This window comes from Mesoplodon mirus (genome assembly GCF_964341445.2).
Source record: "Mesoplodon mirus genome assembly, chromosome: 7".
In the NCBI taxonomy this organism is placed as follows: Eukaryota; Metazoa; Chordata; class Mammalia; order Artiodactyla; family Ziphiidae; genus Mesoplodon; species Mesoplodon mirus.
The window spans coordinates 111928077-111947874 of NC_138983.1; the positions used below are offsets into that span (position 1 = coordinate 111928077).

The window sequence follows — 19798 nt, forward strand, 5'->3', positions numbered from 1 at the left end:
TCAACTCTCAATGGGAAGAGTATCAAGTAATTTTGGAACCATATTTTGAAGCTGCTGCAGTCTGCCCTTTGGGCACAAATTATTTGCATTTCTCCCACATGTAAATGGTCATCTCCTTCCAAGTTTCCCCAGATGTCTCATTCCTTTACAGCCTCAGGCCGGATGTTGTCATCAAAATCAGGTGCAAGTATGGGTGAGGCTTCTTGGGTTTGGTTCTTCAAAAACAGTTTCTCAAGCATGGTTTTCACCTAAAGACGTTTAACATGCAGAGATAAGTTATTGTCCCCTACAAACCCAATATAAAATGGTAGGACAGGTAACTACAATAGACATTCCCACTCAAAAAATGAGGAAATGGGAGGCTCACGTGTCCTTAGCAATTCTGAAATCTAAGCAAGCTTATGTTTTCAGTTCCTTTATTAGGATTCCATATTGTTCCCTGGGAATAATTATCCATGGCTCTTGGTTTTGCCCTCTGAGCTGTTGATTCTCATCTCTTAATTGTCCATACATTTCAATAAGATTTAGCCATGTTTGCAGCTGAGTGGTTTTCTCAACCTGCTTCCCACCCATAGGGATTCTGGGGTACAAAGTTCTCTTTTAATTGCGCCCTCTTTTCCTCATTAATCCCAAACAGCTGAAGCTTACACCAGAACAATATTCTAAGATTGTGAGTTTGCTTTGAATCTCATTGAGATTCAAAACATTAGACAAAAACTATGGCCATAAATCTTGTGATAAGCCTTTTTCTCTACCTTAGGCTTCTTGTGTGTTGGCTGTGGGACAACACCCTTAAGATTCATCGAAGCCTTATTGTTTAACAGAAAGGATCTGCAAGACATGCCCTTAAGGTCCCGAGAGTACTTTTGTCTGTCTGGGATTGTTTCCTCCCTTTACTTTAAGTCCTCAAAGTCCCTTAGACCTGCACTATTCTCTTAGAAGTCCTTTATGTTTTCATTTACATTCTGTTGAAGGATCTTCCAGCTTCAGCCCACTACCCAGTCTCAAATCTAGTGCCATATGTTTTAGGTTTTTGTTAAGGTAGAACCCTACTTCTGGATACCAAAGAACTGTATCGGTTAAGTTTTGCTGTAAAACAAATCCCACCAAAACTTACCAGTTTAAAACATAATAATTTTTTAAAAATCATTTTATTTTAAGCTTACAGATCTGAAATTTGGGTAGACCTTGGTAGAGAAAGCTTGTCTCTTCCACTCTGCTCACTCATATGGCTGGCAAGTCAGTGCTCCCTGAGAGCTGGGAGCCTCAGTTCGTCTCCACTTGGGCCTCTCCAAAAATTGGACTTCACAATATGTTGGATGGGTTCCAAGACCAAGAGTCACAAAAGACAGGAAATACAAGCAACCACTTTCTTAAGACCTGGACCTGGAAACTGGCACCACATCACTTCTGCTATATTCACAGGACACTTATTTAAGAAGAAGAGCAGACTTCAAGTCTCCATAGGAGAATTGTCAAAGGAATTAGGGGTCATGTTTTAAAATCATCACACCTGTTTCAGTTCACAGCATTGCTCCAGCACTTAGCTACCATATTCCTAAGAAGGCTTACTTCATTCACCTAGAGTAATTGAACTAGATGTTTTCTAAGGTCTTTTTTTCACTGTAAGGTTTGTTATCTTACAATTTCCATTTTCCATACATTGTTGATATACTCTAGCCTGGAGTAGTTTCTCAGCTATGTAATCAGACAGTGTTTGGGGTTAAGAAATTGATGCTCTCTCCTTATTATTCCACTTGAGAAAAATAAGTATTAAGTTTGAATGATAGTTATATAATATTTAAAAAATCCAGAAAACCTCACAGAAAAGGAATATTATAAAGAATATATTAATAGAGAATGTCAGTTAAAAGAAGGTCAGATATTAAAAAGTTAACTTTTCTAGAAAGGTTCTATTTATTTCTTTAATTTAGAGTATTTTCTGTTTTATTCTTTTTTTGTCATATATCCAGTGTGGTTTGCGAGGTAAAATTTCTGTAATTCTGTAGGGACACAAGACTAGTTGTTTTTTTGTCTTTACTACTTATAAAATGAATTTGTGAAATTTAATTTGATTTCATTACATATCGTTTCAAGAAAACATGGTTTGCTACTTTCTATATACCGGTTTATGTTCATTTGTTTATTCTTTCAAGAATTTTTACTTAAAAATATTTCCTTTTAGAGAAACACGTCAATTCATTCTGACTCTTTTTATCATTCAATTTTAATGAAATAAGATCAAAGAAAAAGACATATCTTTAAAAAAATTTTATTAATTTTTTTATGGAGTATGGTTGCTTTACAATGTTGTGTTAGCCTCCACTGCACAACAAAATGAATCAGCCATACATATACAGATATCCCCTTCCTTTTGGACTTCCCTCCCATTTAGGTTACCACAGTGCATTAGGTAGAGTTCCCTGTGCTATACAGTATGTTCCCATCAGTTGTCTATTTTATACATACACTGGGATTGACACATATACATTATTGATACTGTGTATAAAATAGAAAAAGACATATCTTAATGAAATGAATTCATGATACACATAATATGTATTATGCCAAAATATTTTCCCCATCACACTAATGTTAAAAGATCTTTTATATGTAATACTGTATATATAAACTTAATTTTGATCCTTTTAAAATTGCAGTGTCCTCTCACATGGCTAAGCAAGTGGGAAGGTCCAGAAGATCCTTTACAATACCTTAGAGGTCTTGTAGCTCGTGCCCTTGCAATACAGGTAAGATGAAATTATTTAGTAATTGTATGACTATATGATGATTGTAGTATAAACTCTCATATTGTTAACCATTCTGCTAGCAACTAGTGAAAATATTATGATTTTGTTCATAGAGCACCATATATTCCTTTCTTATTCTGTCATCTGTGATTTTACCTAGCACTCTTTAAAAAAAAAAAACACAAAAAAAGACTGTGTTCTCTCTGTGTAGTGCGGCTTTTCATAATTTTTGAGAATTTAGAGAAAAATCTACAATTTTAATATAGATGGATCATATAGATGGTAACTGAAACTTATTCATAACTGTGACTAATTTGCTTTAGGGTGTGTCCCCCCTACAGGGAGCTGTTTTTTTTCTGTTTTATTTTGTTTTTTTTCCAAATTGATCAAGTTTTTTCAGAGTGGCCCAGTCAGGTAAATGAAGGAAAATTGAACGGAATAAGGAATGATATAGATGGAGAAAGACAAGGTGATTATTTTTTTAAGGAATAGCGAATGTTATAGGTCAGTTGGTGCACGCAATGTACCCCTTTTCCTGTGTGGTTTTGCACTGTCTTACTGCCTTCCTCCTCTGCTTATTATACTGCTTTCACAAATAACATTCTTTGTCATATCAGCTTATTAGGAATAACTTGATCAGTGTCCTTCTAGATACAGCAATCCTCATTCATTTTTCTTTTTTAGTAGTGCACATACCTGTCCACATCTTTAACTTTTCCCTTAGCAGAACACCCTGCTTTTTACCTTACAGAGAAAATTGAAGCTATGAAATATGACCACTTGAAAATGCCTACCCTTCCCTCCCACCTAGAAATTTGTCTAAACCCACCCTCATCATCTTTGTTCTAATACAAAAGTAGTTGACCTTCTGCTGTTGAAGCCTCATCTCTAGAGCTGTATACTTGAATTCATCTGCTCTCATCTCTTTAGACACTTCCTCCAGGGGGGCCTTGCCTTGTTGTGTAATTTCATCTTTTCCTCTCTTCTTACTCTATCCTGTCAGTCTGCAAATCCTTTGAGGGGGCAAGAACTCATCTGAATGTTTATTTGTCTTCCAGTATAATCAACCTCTCAGTTGTAGGATTATTGAAGAAGGAATTACTGGATCTGAAAATGAGTTTAAAATTAACAGATAGAGGAGAACAAGGCAGGGACTCGGATTTACCCATCTTCCTATCTACTGTGTATATGTCCAGATATAATCTATCAATAAATGCCAGAAAAATGGAGGGAAGGAAGGATAGAGAAGTCAGAAGAGGAAGGACAAATAGTCCATCAGTGCTCTTAGAAAAATACAGAAATGATCTGAAGTCCTTGGTGTGTTATAATTGCCTGGCTGTGATAATTTGTCACTTAATATATGTATCAGTATTATTTGCATTAGATTATTTTTATAAAGGGCAGAAACTTTATTTGCTGCCAATGGATAGCTCTTATTACACTACATGTGTAAGTATGCTTAATAATTATGCTATGTGCATATAATACATGTATTACTGATACTGAAATTAACATCATTTAAAGCAGTTTTACATAAATTATTACAATTTTCTGGCATGATTATTCATACTCAGTATATTGTATACTGATCATCAAAACTGAAAACTTTTTCACTGTGTGATTTTCTAAAAAGCTTTATAGGCATTTAGCCTTAATTATAATGATAAAATATCCTTCTAACGTCCAGGATAATTTTCGGGCTTGACCATAGTTTATCTTATCTTTCTCCCTAGGGAATATGCAATAATTCATCATTTATGTCACCACTTAAGGATATATTTTTATTGTTTTCCTGCCTTAATTTTTTTTTCAGTTATGAATGTACAGATATCTGCTTCCCTAAGATAAACTTTAATGTTTGGGATTCACTTTCCATCTAGTCAAGGGTCTGCCAGGTCCTTTGATTTCATACGTGCCTTTTATGTTTCACAGATAAGTAACCAAAGCAACTTACAAAGTTTAGAGGAACAGTGTGGCTACTTAGGTGGGGAAGAAAGGGCTGAGAATATTAGGAGGGCAGGGAGAATTAGAAGTACTATTTTCAGAGATCTGAGAAAATGGCAGCTTTTGGTTATTTATGAAAGTGTAATGATCAGACTGATTCCAAACAGGTACACAGCAGGTTGAGCCCAGTTCCAGCCATGGTTTAAAATCCCAGAGCCTTTCATTTTAGGGCATAACATATAGGAAACAGAACAAGCTACTGAGAGTATTACACATAGTGCCTGATCATTACAGGGGTTTTGTGCAGATAAGGTGAGAGTGACTGGGTCAAGATGGCATCCATTTATTTAGTCAGTCAAACATATTATAAGCAACAACTTTATGCTAAGCTTTGAGTGAAGTACTGGAGATAAAATGATTAGTACATTGATACAGTTTCTACCTCACAGAATTTAAATTTCTTACATTCATTCATTTAGCAATTAAAAATTCTATCTTCGTACCATGCACTGTGCTGAGGTTGCTGAATATAGAATGGTAAACAAAATAGACATACATTGTGTCCCAAGGAACTCTCCGTACAATTTATCAGAAAAAATAAACAACCGAATAAACAGCAACAGTAAGAGTGACAAAGGAAGTCTAGTACTATGGGAGCAAATAGCAGGAGTACCTAACCTACATGGGAACAGGGAAGTGATGCTTAAGCTGAAAGCTTAGTAGGAATAGATGAAGCGAGGACAAGAAGAAAGACTGCCAGACAAGAGGAAAGACTGTGCCAGACAAGAGGAAGTTCAGAGTCAAGAGTAATCCATGCGCTTTCAAGTAACTAAAAGCAGAGCACAGAGCACAAGGAGGGGTGTTCAGAGATTAGGCTGGTGGAGGAGGAAAGGCCATGTTATGATACTGTATTAAGGGATTATATTTGATCATAAGGGCAAAAGGGAACACTGTGGGATATTAAGGAGAGAAATCAGATTATGTTTTAGAGGGTCATTTTTCAATATGGAGAGAGTCTTACTCTACTGGGTGACGTGGGTTTAATACTGTCCTCTAAATGCTGGTGATTTAGAGAGAGCCAGAGAACCCCTAGGTACCCAAGCAGTCTCAGCCAAAGAGAGTCTTGCAGTCATTTATCCTATGGTCTCTAAGATCCTTTAGGACAAGGACTTAAAAAAATAATAATTCCACTGTATTTCTAATATGTAGCATACTGCCTTCTGAATAAATGAATGAACAAATGAATGGACTAGATATATAAATATAATATAATATACATAACATATTATTTCCTATTGAGACCCTAGAATTATTTTCCTGACTTCAAGTTTTTCTGCTCTTTCTTCAGAAATAACATCTTCCGAGAGTTTCTTTGGTTCCTGATTTCCACTGTTTGTTTCCCCTTTGGCCTGCAGAATAGCCTCTGCAGAAGTTCTCCCTGGTATAGTCTGATTTTTCTGTGTTGATCATTTTAAATTTCAGCATGTTCTCTACCCAGTTCATAAATCTGTGGGGCCAGCATTTGCCTTTTTCCCTCTGTCTTCATATTTTCAATTTCTCACAGTTGGATTCCTTGACTCTACACCTGCAATTTCTGTTCCAACCTAGCTCATGAGTCGATTCTATTTAAGGATATAAGACCTTCATATCGAGTACCCAGTTAGGTTTGGGTGTGCTAAACAGACCCAGTATTGTGCACATGTTTAATGTGCTCCTGAATGTCTCATTTTACTTCTACTGCTAACCAAACTTGGGGTGCTATGTGTCATTGGCAAGCTTTCATGCTCATTTTTTAGGACTGAGCTTCTCCTTAGGTTTTGTCTTTCGTTTTAAAATTTATAATGACTTCTTGAACTCTACACAACTTTTTTGGCCTAACTCGAGCCAGTGGCTGGTACACTCATATACTACCAAATCCTGCCACCCTTCATTCTTATGATGGAATCTTGTTTATATCAACTGTTAAGGTCCTTGAAATCTGGGGAGATTTAAGCAATAAAAATAATTAGTTATTATTGTTATTATTATTAATAAATGCCATTCAGCATGACATATAAACTATCCTTAGAGTTTATCAGGAAAGACAACAAATAAGCCACAACAATCAAAATGATAAAGGAAGTGCAGTACTCTAGGAATAAATAGCAGAAGTACTGCAACCTAGAAGCACTTAATGCTATCTCCGTTCCTGTAATGGCCTGAATTAAGTCTGAATTGGGCCTCAGTTTGGCACTGTGTAGTAGACTATACCAAAGTACCTTTTCTATCAGCAGATGCTAATGTTATGTTGCTTCCTTCCATCCGCTCCCACTGTGGAATGCTGGGAAGCATATTTTTCTCTAGTATAGGCACCAGCCCCTTCACTCTTATGTTTTTCTGAGATTCTTTTTAGGTGCTACTTCCTATTTTTTGTTCAAATATTCAGGCACACAGTCTCTCGCATGTCTGCAAAGATGCTTGTTGTTAGCCACATAGATTGCTTTAACTTTTCACTTTGCATTTTACTCCTATGGCCCACTTCAAGAAAACTAATTCTTCATTGAAAAAAAAATATCTGTGAGCCTCTAGCTCTTATTTCCTCCCCTTTAACCCTAATTATCACTAATAAATCAGACTGGCATTTCTAGATCTAGAAATGTGGCTCATTATGCCCTTTTTGTGTTCATCTAAATAGCTCTTCTCACTTCCCTAGCAGTAAAATGTACTAGTGATCCAAATTTGAGCTTCAGATCACTTTCTTTTCTTTCAGTGCACCACTTCAAACATATATTCAAACTTTTTAAATGATCAAATGAAGAATAGAAAGAAAAATGAATATTTATAAGAACTGAGCATTTTGGATCTCAGGCATACATGTGCTTTAGATGCAATCTAGTAATATTTATAACATGTGAGGTAGATATTTTTATTTCCATTTTTAAAGATGGGAAAAGTAAAACCCCATATTCAAGAATAGTTTACAAAATGTATATGATAAATGATAGAACTCACACTCAACTTCCCTTTCTATAATAATATCTCAGAGTTTTTGATATCTATCAGCAACATTTTAAAAAGATGTTTCTACCCCTTGAAACCTTTTAATAAATTGGCCTCAAGGTCACCACACACTTCTGTTTTTTATCTGTCTATTTCTCTGAATTTTGTATTCCCTCATCTCTAATTGGATTCCCTAGAGCACAGTCCTCTGACCTTTTCTATCTGTACTCCACCCATAGTGATCTCATTCATGCCTATGAATCCCATCTAAATGTTTATTATTCTCAGATTTATAGCTCCAGCCCAGTATTCTCCCCTAACTCTGGTGTATACTCAGTATTTTCACTTGGATGTTTAATAAACATCTCAAACTTAACATATTCAAAACTGAACTCCTGCCCTTTACTGAATAACTTGTGCTACCTGCAGTCTTTCCCATAAAAGTAAATGACATCTCCACCTTTCTTGAGGCATAGGCACAAGGTCTTGGAATCATTGTTAACTCTTCTCCTCTCATACACTGCATCCATTCAATCAGAAAAATTACCTTGGCTGTACGTTCAAAATATATTCCGAGATACCTCTCACCACTTTTCACTGCTACTACCTTGATTGAAGTCATTATTGGTGCAGCTGCCACCTGACTAGTCCTGCTTCCACCCTGGTCTCCTTTCTGATCAGTTCTCAACCCAGTAGTCTAAATATTCTGGTTAAAGTGTCAGATTATATCACTTCTCTCTTGGAAATTTCCCCACGGTTTCTCATCTCATCCAGAGTAACAAAATCCTTATAGCAACCTACAAGATCTGGCCCGTTTACCTCTCTGATTTCCTCTCCTACTTTTTGCTTCCTAATTTATTCTGTTCCAGCCATACTGGTCTCCTTGCTTTTCAATGAACAGCCTGGCACACTCCCTCAAAGGGACTTTATTCTTCCTGTTTCCTCTACCTGGAATGCTCTCCCTCAGATATCTGCAAGGAAGTTTTTCTTTTTCCCTTGTTTCTTTTTCTTTTTTCTTTCTTTTTTTTTTTTTTGCAAGGAAGGAAGTTTCTTTGTCCCTTCAGGACCATCCTATTTCAGATTGTAACTCTCCTCTTCCTTGATACTTTACATCCTGTTTCCCTTTTAAATTTTTTTCCGTAGCCTATATCTCCACGTAATAGTCTATATATTTTACTTATTTGTTTGTTTGTTTGTTTTCTCTGTATTCCTCCACTAAAATGGAAGCTTGATAAGGGCAGAGATTTTTGTCTGTTTACTGCTCTATCCAAGCATGTAGAACAGTGTCTTACACAAGTAGGTTTTTCAATAAGTAACTGTTGAATAAATGAATGATTCAGTCAATCTTAGGGTTTTTCTCAAGCAAACTGACATAAATCTCTTTCAAGCTTCCCAATCATCATGATTCATATACCTCCTGAGATGTATTTTTGTAGTACCCATGAGATATTTCTGAGATTTTAGCTTCTATTTAAATCTACCCAATGAACACTATTGTTTAACTCTATACTCTGTTCCACCATCTAACATTTGAAGTCTTGTTTCATTTTCTCTTAATATCTTGAACTTTAAAAGTAATTTTATTAAAATTACATTGTTTACTTTTCTTTCATTTTCTGAAGTATCTTTAATCTATTTTGCAAGGTTCTGCAATACTTTGCATTCCTGAAAAGGGAATCTCTTTTTTTCCCCTAACTCAGTAACTTTCACAGTCATTACTGCAATGTTTTACACATACTGGGTACTCCGTAAAAATATTCATAGGAAAACTTACATAAACAAAATCGAAAAAATAGTCTGTATGTGGTCAAAAACCTCCAGCATCCCTATTTTCATGTACTATACTGAGCTAGGAGAGCTACCTTACGGGTGTTTTTTATTCATATTATTTAATTTATTCATCATTCGGTGAATGTTTATTGAACTTTTATTATGTGCCATTCATTGCTCGGACAATAAGAATCTCTACATTTAATGAAGGAGATATATAATAAATAAATACATTAAATTAGAATTGCATAGAAAAATACATCTTTGCCAAAATCCTGAGATTTAAGATTAACATACAGTCAAACTTTAAATTGGATTATCGCCATTATAGAATGAACTTAGGGTATAGTATATCTGAAATTTTATCCAATAAAATATAGCTATTACTATAACAGTAGAATTACAGAATTTTAGGAGTCAAATTTTGTACAGGAACAGTAATTTCTCAATACTGTCATCTGATTACTTCTGCCTATAGTCAACTATCTCGCACATTTGGAATACTAAACAGTAGTCTATGATGATTGGCAGTTTTATAGAAGCAATCCTATAAACCATGCTATTTGTACTGCTTGCAGAAGATAAATCTTGGGTCTAGAAATGTGACAGTATAGCAACATATTTGGCTTTCAAGATAACAAAATCTTCTCTGAATTTTTATCTGCATCTCAGCTTTTATCATATGCATACCAATTTCAGCAGCTTCCTGGAGTATCACAGTAAGAGGATCTTTACAGCAGAAAACATGCAGAGAATTTAAACTCTTAAGACAAGTTTGTTTTTTTGAAGAATTGGCAGCAAACAAATTACTTTCCCTGAAAGTAACTGGTGATTGTTAGTAATATCTGCATGTTGGTACCCTTATTTTCAACACACTGTTTCAAGGTTTTCCTTGCTTTATACAGCCATTTTTACCACTTAAAGTTTTCTATCACATCTAGTATGAACATAGTTTATTAGTATATAACAAGACAATTGAAAAATGTCTTTTATGTCATATAGTTTTATCTTTGGTTAAAGAAGAAGAATGAAAGTAGTTAACAGTTTTTCTACTATAGTCAATAAGTCTGTCCTATCAAATACTGTTATTTCTGAAAACCCAATGGAAAGTTGTGAACAAAACATTGTGTACCTTTGCTTCCTAAATCAGTCATAGTCCTCACCACTATTCCATTGTCAATGATAAGTGCATGCTGATTTTCCATTCTATAATGTATATTCTATCAGGTTCACTTTGTTGTTAGCTATTTGCAGCTGGAAAACTCTTCACAAGCAAGAAAAGCAGCGATTGGTTTCATTGTTAATTTACACATTGTCACACTTTAAAGGGACTTTAAGATATGTACGCTTATCTAATTGTCTATTGCACATATTAAAGTAGAATATTTAATATTACTACCAATAATATTAACTTGTTTGTGAATAGTAAAAATAGTTTAGGAAAATATATTTCAGTAACATGTTTTCTAGGAAGAACCTTGAACATAAGGTCTATAGCTTAAAGAAATCTCAAAACTCCTCATACTTCATGTCCTGAAAACGATTGTTAATCTATATTAATGATTTTGTCAGGCTTTTTTTTAACCTCCACAAATTTGAAACCTCAATGAAAAATTGTTCCTAAATAAATATTCCTTTTAATGTCTATTGTTTTGAAATTGTAAAAGTGAGAAAATAAATATTTGATGTATCTAATTTTTCTTTATTTTTTTCTTTTCTGTATTTTTAAAAATTGTTTATGCCTGGATTGAAGATGATTTATATTGGATTTCTTTGTAAATGATATTAGGGCCTTGTTTCTCCTTAAGAAAATTCAAGATGGCAAAGTTAATATTTCATTGTTACTTCATTCTCACAAGATAGAAAGTATTCCCAACTAGAACCTCCCTTTGAAGGACTCATGTTAAATAAAACTAAGTAATTTACAATTAAATTTTGTTCTTAATATTAATTTTATTTAGTGTTGCAAATGCAAGTATGTCAATTTTACAAAGGTCTGAATTTCAAGATAACCAAATATGTATATTATTCTTCATATTAGTTAATTTTTTATTAATATTTCTTGACTAAAATGCTTCCAACATTTTTCCTTACACTTATCTAGCTATTGTAGTCTCTCAATATTTGTAATAATTATCAATTTCTCTATTTATTGAACTCTAGAGTTCTTAATTTTCTTATATAAAATTAACAGTTTTCACGATTTTTTTTTTGCGGTACGCAGGCCTCTCACTGTTGTGGCCTCTCTCGTTGTGCAGCACAGGCTCCAGACACACAGGCTCAGCAGCCATGGCTCATGGGCCCAGTCGCTCTGCGGCATGTGGGATCTTCCCGGACCGGGGCATGAACCCATGTCCCCTGCATCGGCAGGCGGACTCCCAACCACTGCGCCACCAGGGAAGCCCCATTCACGATTATTTTTAAAACTTTACTCTTGCAATAATAAACTCTCATTTATAGCTTAGAGCAAGAGAATTTCAACCTATAGAGCACATAAGGGGTTATTTTCACTCCAAGTGGCATGTAAAATGCCCATTTATATGTGATAGTAAATAATCTAATATTTTAAATAGATCTAAGTGTCATACCTTGTTGGCATTTGTAACATTGTTACACTTATTAGATAGGGTAGTAACATCTGTGCTTATACACATATTTATATTATTCATTTCTGGGAATGTCAGGACATTTTTAAAGTAAGCATCTATTTATTGGGCCTACCAGAAGGTGAAGGCAAATAGTAGATCTTGATGAACTATTGAAGCCGAACTGAACTTTATATCTAATAAATATCAGGATGCTGTAGAGAAAATTTATGTAGATTAAAGGAGTTAGATAGTGAGTGGGTTGAAAAGGGTGACACTTCAGCATGAGTGGTCAGGTAAGGCCACTTAGGAGGTTATATTTAAACAGAGACTTGAATGAAGTAAGAAAGCAAATCATGAACATATCTGAGGGAAAAACAGATGTAGGCAGGGAACAGACTAACTTGTTAAGAGGTTATTGCAGTAATCCAAGTGATAATCTGGTGGTGTTATGGATTAGGGTAGTGGATGTGGAAGTGAAAAAGTGCTAAGATTTTTATATCAGACCTGCGAATTTGGCTGTAGGACATGGGAGAGAGATGTAAAAAATAATTTCAAGGTTTTGGCCTGGGAAATCAATTGAATTTCTCACTGAGCTGAAGGATTCTGGTGATAAAGAAGATTTCTTAGGGAAGAGGAAGGTGGTCTTGCAAATTTAGAATTCTGATTTGAACATGTTTAGATAACTGTTAAACATCATGGTGGAAATGTCAGAAAAGTAAGTGACAGGAAACAGGTAGGAAGGAGTAGGAGATACAATGTTGGGAATCATAAGCATAGAAAGCTGGTCTTTAAAACTATAGGATTGACCAAGTAATGATCCTGAGTACACCCCAATATTGGGAAGTCCAGGAAAGGAGGAGGAGTCAATGATGGACACCAAGAAGTTATAGTCAGGAAGACAGAAGAAAGACTGGGAGACTGTAGTGATTGAGAAGCCAAGAGAAGAAGGTGTTTTATGAAGGTCAAAGTGTTTTAAAAAGGTCAAATACTATAGATGAAATTAGACAATTTTTTTTAGGGAATTTTGTTATGAAGTGGCATAGATAAATATCAATAGGATAATAGCTGGTGAGAAGAAGGACCAAGAGAGAGTATTTTTTGGTTTTTAGTGGGAACTATTTCACCATATCTGTATCCAATAAAGGAGGAAATATAATAGTGCAAGATGAAAGGAAACAATTTAAGGAGTAAAATTCTTGGAAAGACAAGAGAAAATAGGTCCCTGTGCATATGTGAAGGATTGGTCTTAAATAAGAACTTGGAGTAATCATAAATTATAAATTATAATTGATTATTAGGAGCAGACCTATAAATAGGGTGGACTATATAAATTCCTGGTTTGCCACACTAAAAATTAAGTGCTGTGCAAAAGATATTCCTAATAACCTTGTGTCTCATGGTAGTTTAGGTTCTGCATGAATCCTGTGAGGGTTTTACCCATGCAACTTAACTCATTCCTGTCTTTGGAAAAGCCAGGAGAAACAATCAAGAAAAAACATAGATAATCAAGTTTTAGTTTCCAAAATTTTCTCCACAAGGGTGTAAAAGAAAACCATAAGATTTTATTTAAAAGTAACATTTCCTGTGTCAAATATTAAGCCTAGAAACCCAGATTTATGGTTTCTGTTTTTTCAAATTAAAAAATACCATAGGTTTAGCTAGACTGCCCAGTTTTCTAAAAGATAGATATATTAAGGGTAGAGAAAGAGTAAAGATTTCCCTTTTTAAAGGTAAGATAAGTTTTATTCTGTTTCTAATGAGATAGGACCATGTCTGTTAAGTCAACGAAGTTTAAAAAGCTAGCAAAATCATTTCATTCAAGACTACTGTAGAGGTTAGTTTCACTCAGACATTTGTACAGCTTGAGTTGTTGTTGTTCTTTTTTAAGTCAACTATATATGTGAGGGACCATTAACAGAACCCAACTAGAAAGTGGTTCATATTTTAAGAATTAGACTAGTTGACTTTAATTTATAGAATTAGAAGAATAAACCTTCTAAATATCTATCATGCTCTTACCAAATTCATATTAGAAGTTAGTTTGTCCCTGAATATTTATTCATTACCAAACCACATGGCCTGACATTGTTCTTCTTAAAAGGTTTATTACAGCTAAGTTTTTTTAAATTGAAATATAGGTGACATACAATATTATGTTATCTTCAGGTATTATATACTTGCATACATAATGAAACGATCAGCGTGATAAGTCTAGTAACAACCTGTCCCCATACAAAGTGATTATAGTATTATTGACCAATTCCTTATGCTGTATATTGCAGCCAGGTCACTTATTTATTATGTAACTGGATGGTGGTACCTGTTAATCCCATTCACCTGTTTTACCCACTACTCCATCCCCTGCCCTTCTGTCAACCATCTATTTGTTCTCTGTATCTATGACTCGGTTTTTGTTTGGGTTTGTTTATTTGTTTGTTTTGCTTTTTAGATTCCACATTTGAAATAATGTGGTATTTGTCTTTCTCCATCTGACATATTTCACTTTGCATAATGCCCTCTAAATCCATCCATATTGCAAATGGCAGGATTTCATTTTTTATGGCTGAGTAATAGTCCATTTTCTCTATATACCACATCTTCTTTACCCATTCATCTGTTGATGGACACTTAGGTTGCTTCCATATCTTGACTATTGTAAGTAATGCTGCAGTGAACATTGGAGTACATATCTCTCTTTGAATTAGCATTTTTGTTTCCTTTAGGTAAATACCCAGAAGTGGAATTGCTGGATCATATGGCAGTTCTATTTTTAATTTTCTGCAGAAGCTCTGTGCTGTTTCTATAATGGCTGTACCAAGTTATAATCGCATCCACAGTGCACGAGGGTTCCATTTTTTTCCAGTTCTCATCAACACTTGTTATTTGTTGTCTCTTTAATGATAGCTATTCTGACAGGTATGAGGTAGTATCTCATTGTGAGTTTTTGAATTGCATTTCCCTGATGATTAGGACTGTTGAGCATCTTTTCATATGTCTGTTGACCATCCGTATATCTTCTTTGGAAAAATGTCTATTCAAATCCTCTGCCTTTTTTAAAATAATTTTTTTATGTTGAGTTGTATGAGTTCTTTTTATATTTTGTATCTTAACCCCGTATCAGATATATCATTTGCAAATATTTTCTTTCATTCTGTAGGCTGCCTTTTGGTTTTGCTGATAGTTTCCTTCACAGTGGAAAAGCTTTTTAGTTTGATATGGTCCCATTTATTTATTTTTGTTTTTGTTTTCCCTGGCTTGAAGAGACAGATCCAAAAAACACTGCTAAGACTGATATCAAAGACCATACTGCCTATGTATTATTCTAGGAGTTTTGTGAGTTCAGGCCTTTCATTTAAGTCTTAAAATTATTTTGAGTTTATTTTTGTATGTGGGGTGCAGAAGTAGGCCAGTTTGACTCTTTTGCATGTAGCCGTCCAATTATTGAAGAGGCTGTCTTTTCCCCACTGTATATTTTTGCCTCCTTTGTCATAAATTAATTAGCCATGTAAATGTGGGTGCATTTCTGGGTTTTCTATTCTGTTCCATTGAGTTATATATGTCTGGTTTTGTGCCAGTACCATGCTGTTTTGATTACTGTAGCTTTGTAGTATGCTTTGAAATCAGGGCACATGATAATTCCAGCTTTATTCTTTCTCAAGATTGCTTTGGTTGTTCAGGGTCTTCTGTATTTCCATACAGATTTTCAAAATATTTGTTCTAGTTCTGTGAAAAATGCCATTGGTATTTTGATAGGGTTTGCATTGAATCTGAAGATTGCCTTGGGTTATATGATCATTTTAACAGTATTAATTCTTCCAGTCCATGAGCACAATATTTGTTTTCATTTGTTTTTGTCATCTTCAGTTGTGTTCATCAGTGTCTTAGTTTTCCAAGTACAAGTCTTTTACCTCCTTAGTTAGATTTATTCCTAGGTATTTTATTCTTTTTTAGGTAATTGTAAATGGGATTGTTTTCTTAGTTTCTCTTTCTGATACTTTAAATGTACAGAAACACAACAGATTCCTGTATATTAATTTTGTATACTGCAACTTGACTGAATTCATTGATGATTTCTACTAGTTTTTTGGTGGTATTATTAGGTGTTATTAGCATATTCTATATATAATATCATGTCATCTGCAAGCAGTGACAGTTTTACTTCTTCTTTTCCAACTTGGATTTCTTTTATTTCTCTTTCTTGTCTGATTGCTGTGTCTAGGACTTCCAATACTATATTGAATAAAAGAGAGTGGACATCCTTGTCTTGTCTCTGATCTTAGAGGAAATGCTTTCAGCTTTTCACCAGTGAGTATGTTGTTAGCTGTGGGCTTGTCATATATGGCCTTTAGTATGTTGAGGTAGGTTCCTTCTGTGCCCACTTTGTTGAGAGTTTTTGTCACAAGTGGATGTTGAATTTTATCAAAAGCTTTTAGTTCATCCATTGAGATCATCATATTGTTTTTATTCTTAATTAATTAATGTGGGATATTACATTGACTGATTTGCAGATGTTGAAAAATCCTTGCATCTCTGGGATAAATCCCACTTGATCATGGTGTATGATCCTTTTAATGTATTGTTGGATTTGACTTCCTAAGATTTTGTTGAGGATTTTTGCATCTATGTTCATTAGTGATATTGATTTATAATTTTCTTTTTGTGGTTATCTTTGTCTGATTTTTTGTATCAGGGTGATTCTCGCCCTGTGATGAGTTCAGAAGTGTTCCTTCCTCTGCAATGTTTTGGAATAGTTTGAGAAGGATAGGTGTTAACTTTTCTTGATATGTTCAGTAGAATTCACCTGTGAAGCCATCTGGTTCTGGACTTTGTTTTTTCGAGATTTTTTAAATCACCCGTTCCATTTCATTACTGGAAATTGGTCTATTCATATTTTCTGTTTCTTCCTAGTTCAGTCTTGGGAGATTGTATATTCCAGGAATTTGTGCACTTCTTCTAGGTTGTTCATTTTATTGGCATATAATTGTTAGTGGTAATCTCTTATGATCCTTTGTATTTCTGTGGTGTCAGTTGTAACTTCTCTTTTTTCACTTCTGATTTTATTGATTATGTCCTCTCTCTTTTTTCTTTATGAGTTGGGCTAAAGGTTTATCAATCTTGTTTATCTTGTCAAAGAACTAGCTCCTAGTTTCATTCATCTTTTCTATTTTTTTTAAAGTCTCTATTTCGTGTATTTCTGCTCTGATATTTGTGATGTCTTTTCTTCTACCAACTTTAGGTTTTGTTTGTCCTTCTTTTTCTAGTTCCTTTAGGTATAAGGTTAGATTATTTATTTGAGATTTTCTTGTTTCCTGAGGTAGGCTTGTATTGCTGTAAACTTTCCTCTCTTAGAACTGCTTTTGCTGTGTCATAGATTTTGGATTTCCATTTTTATTTGCCTCCAGGCATTTTTGATTTCTTCTTTGATTTCTTCAGTGAAATTATTTAGTAGCATATTGTTTAGCCTACACATGTTTGTGTTTTTTGCAGTTATTTTATTATTATTATTATTATTATTATTATTGTAGTTGATTTCTGGGCTCATACCATTCTGGTCAGAAATGATACTTGGTATTATTTCAGTCTTCCTTGATTTACTGAGATTTGTTTTGTGTCCTAGCAGGTGATCCATCCTGGAGAATGTTCCATGTGCAGTTGGAAATATTATGTATTCTGCTGCTTTTGGATGGAATGTTATATATATATATATATATATATATATGGTGTGTGCAATCTGGTCTAAATCTGGTCTAATGTGTTTAAGGCCAACGTTTCCTTATTGATTTTCTGTCTAGATGGTATGTCCATTGATGTAATTAGGGTGTCAAAGTCCCCTATTATTATTGTATTACTGTCTCTTTCTCCCATTACCTTTGTTAATATTTGGTTTATGTATTTAGGTGCTCCTGTGTTTGGCACATATATATTTACAATGTTATGTCTTTTTGTTGGATTGATCCCTTGATCATTAGGTACTGTCCTTCTTTGTCTCTTGTTACAGTCTTTTTGTTTTAAAGTCTATTTTGTTTGATATAAGATTTGCTACCCCAGCTTTCTTTTTGTTTCCATATTCATGGAATACCTTTTACCATCCCCATACTTTTAGTGTGTGTGGTTTTTAGATCTGAAGTGAGTCTCTTGTAAGTAAGTCTCTTTCAATTTATATTTAAAGTAATTATTGTTAGGTGTATACTTATTGCTGTTTTGATCATTGTTTTCTGGTTTTGTATTTCTTTTTGGTTCCTTTCTTCCTATTTTACTCTCTTCCCTTGTAATTCGATGACTATCTTCAGTGTTATGTTTGGATTCCTTTCTCTTTTTTGTATGTGTACCTATTATAGATTTTTGGTTTGTGATTACCATGAGGTTTATACATAAAAACATATATGACTATTTTAAGTTGATGATCTTTTAAGTTCGAACACATTCTAACAACCTTGCATTTTTACTCCCCCTACCATGTTTAATATTATTGAATTCATATTTTGCATCTTTTCTAGTATATGTCCTTGTACTACTTCTTGTGGATATGGATAATTTTACTACTTTTGTCCTTAACCTTCCTGCTGGCTTTATAAATGGTGGATATAATACCTTTACTCCATGTTTGCCTTTACCAAAGAGATTTTTCCTTTCATAATTTTATATTTCTAGTTGTGGTCTTTTCTTCCCTGCTTAGAGAAGTCCCTTTAATATTTCTTGTAACACTGAGTTAGTGATGCCTGAACTATTTTAGCTTTTGCTTGTCTTTAAAACTCTTTAATCTGTCCTTCTAATGAATGATAGCTTTGTCAGATAGAGTACTCTTGGTTGTAGGTTTTATTCTTTCATCAGTTTGAATGTATCATGCCAATCCCTTTTGGCCTGAAAAGTTTCTGCTGAAAAGTCAACTGATAGTCTTATGGGGGTTCCTTGTTGCATAACTAGCTGCTTTTCTGTTGCTGCTTTTAAAATTCTCTCTTTATCTTTAATTTTTGCCATTTTAATTGTCATGATTTTGGGTGTGGGTATCATTGGCTTCATCTTATTTGTGACTCTCTGTCCTTGCTGGACCTGGATGTCTTTTTCCTTTGCCAGGTTAGGGAGATTTTCAGCTATTATTTTTTCAAATAAGTTCTCTGCCCCTTTCTCTCTCCCTTCTACTTTTGGGACCCCTATAATGTGAATGTTTGTATGCTTGATGTTGTCTCAGAGGTCTCTTAACTTACCCTCATTTTTTTTTATTTCTTTTTTTTCTATTCAGATTGTGTGATTTTGACTACTGTCTCACAGTTCACTGATCTATGTATCAATTTATCTACTGTTGACTCCTTCTAGCTTATTTTTTTTATTTCAGTTACTGTATTCTTCAGCTCTGTTTGATTTTTTTATATTTTCTAACTCTTTCTTAAACTTCTTAATGTGTTCTTCCATTCTTCTCCATTTGTTGAGCATCTTTATGATCATTACATTGAATCCTTTCTCAGATTTCTTATTTCCACATCCTTTAGTTCTTTTTCTGAGGTTTTGTTTTGTTCCTTCATTTGGAACATATTCCTCTGTCTCCTCATTTTACCTGATTCTCTGTGCTTATTTCTATGTGTTAGGTAAGTTATATCCATTTCCTGATCTTGTAGACATGGACTTATGTAGGAGATATTCTGTGGTGTCCAGCAACAGACACCTCTCTGGTCATCAGAGCTAGATGATCTAGGTGTGCCCCCTATGTGGGCTGCCTGGGCCCTTCTGTTGTAACAGTAACAGGACCAGTTACTGTGGGCACACTGGTAT

General features: G+C 34.4%; 1 protein-coding gene across 1 annotated transcript in view; it reads left to right on the plus strand.

Moving 5' to 3' along the window:
* Positions 1–19798, plus strand: part of DYNC2H1 (dynein cytoplasmic 2 heavy chain 1) — a 400170-nt gene that overhangs the window by 330141 nt on the left and 50231 nt on the right. The window contains exon 85 of the mRNA XM_082626481.1: positions 2661–2750. Within this exon, the coding sequence (XP_082482607.1) occupies positions 2661–2750 (90 nt within the window). The remainder of the gene's footprint in view (positions 1–2660; positions 2751–19798) is intronic.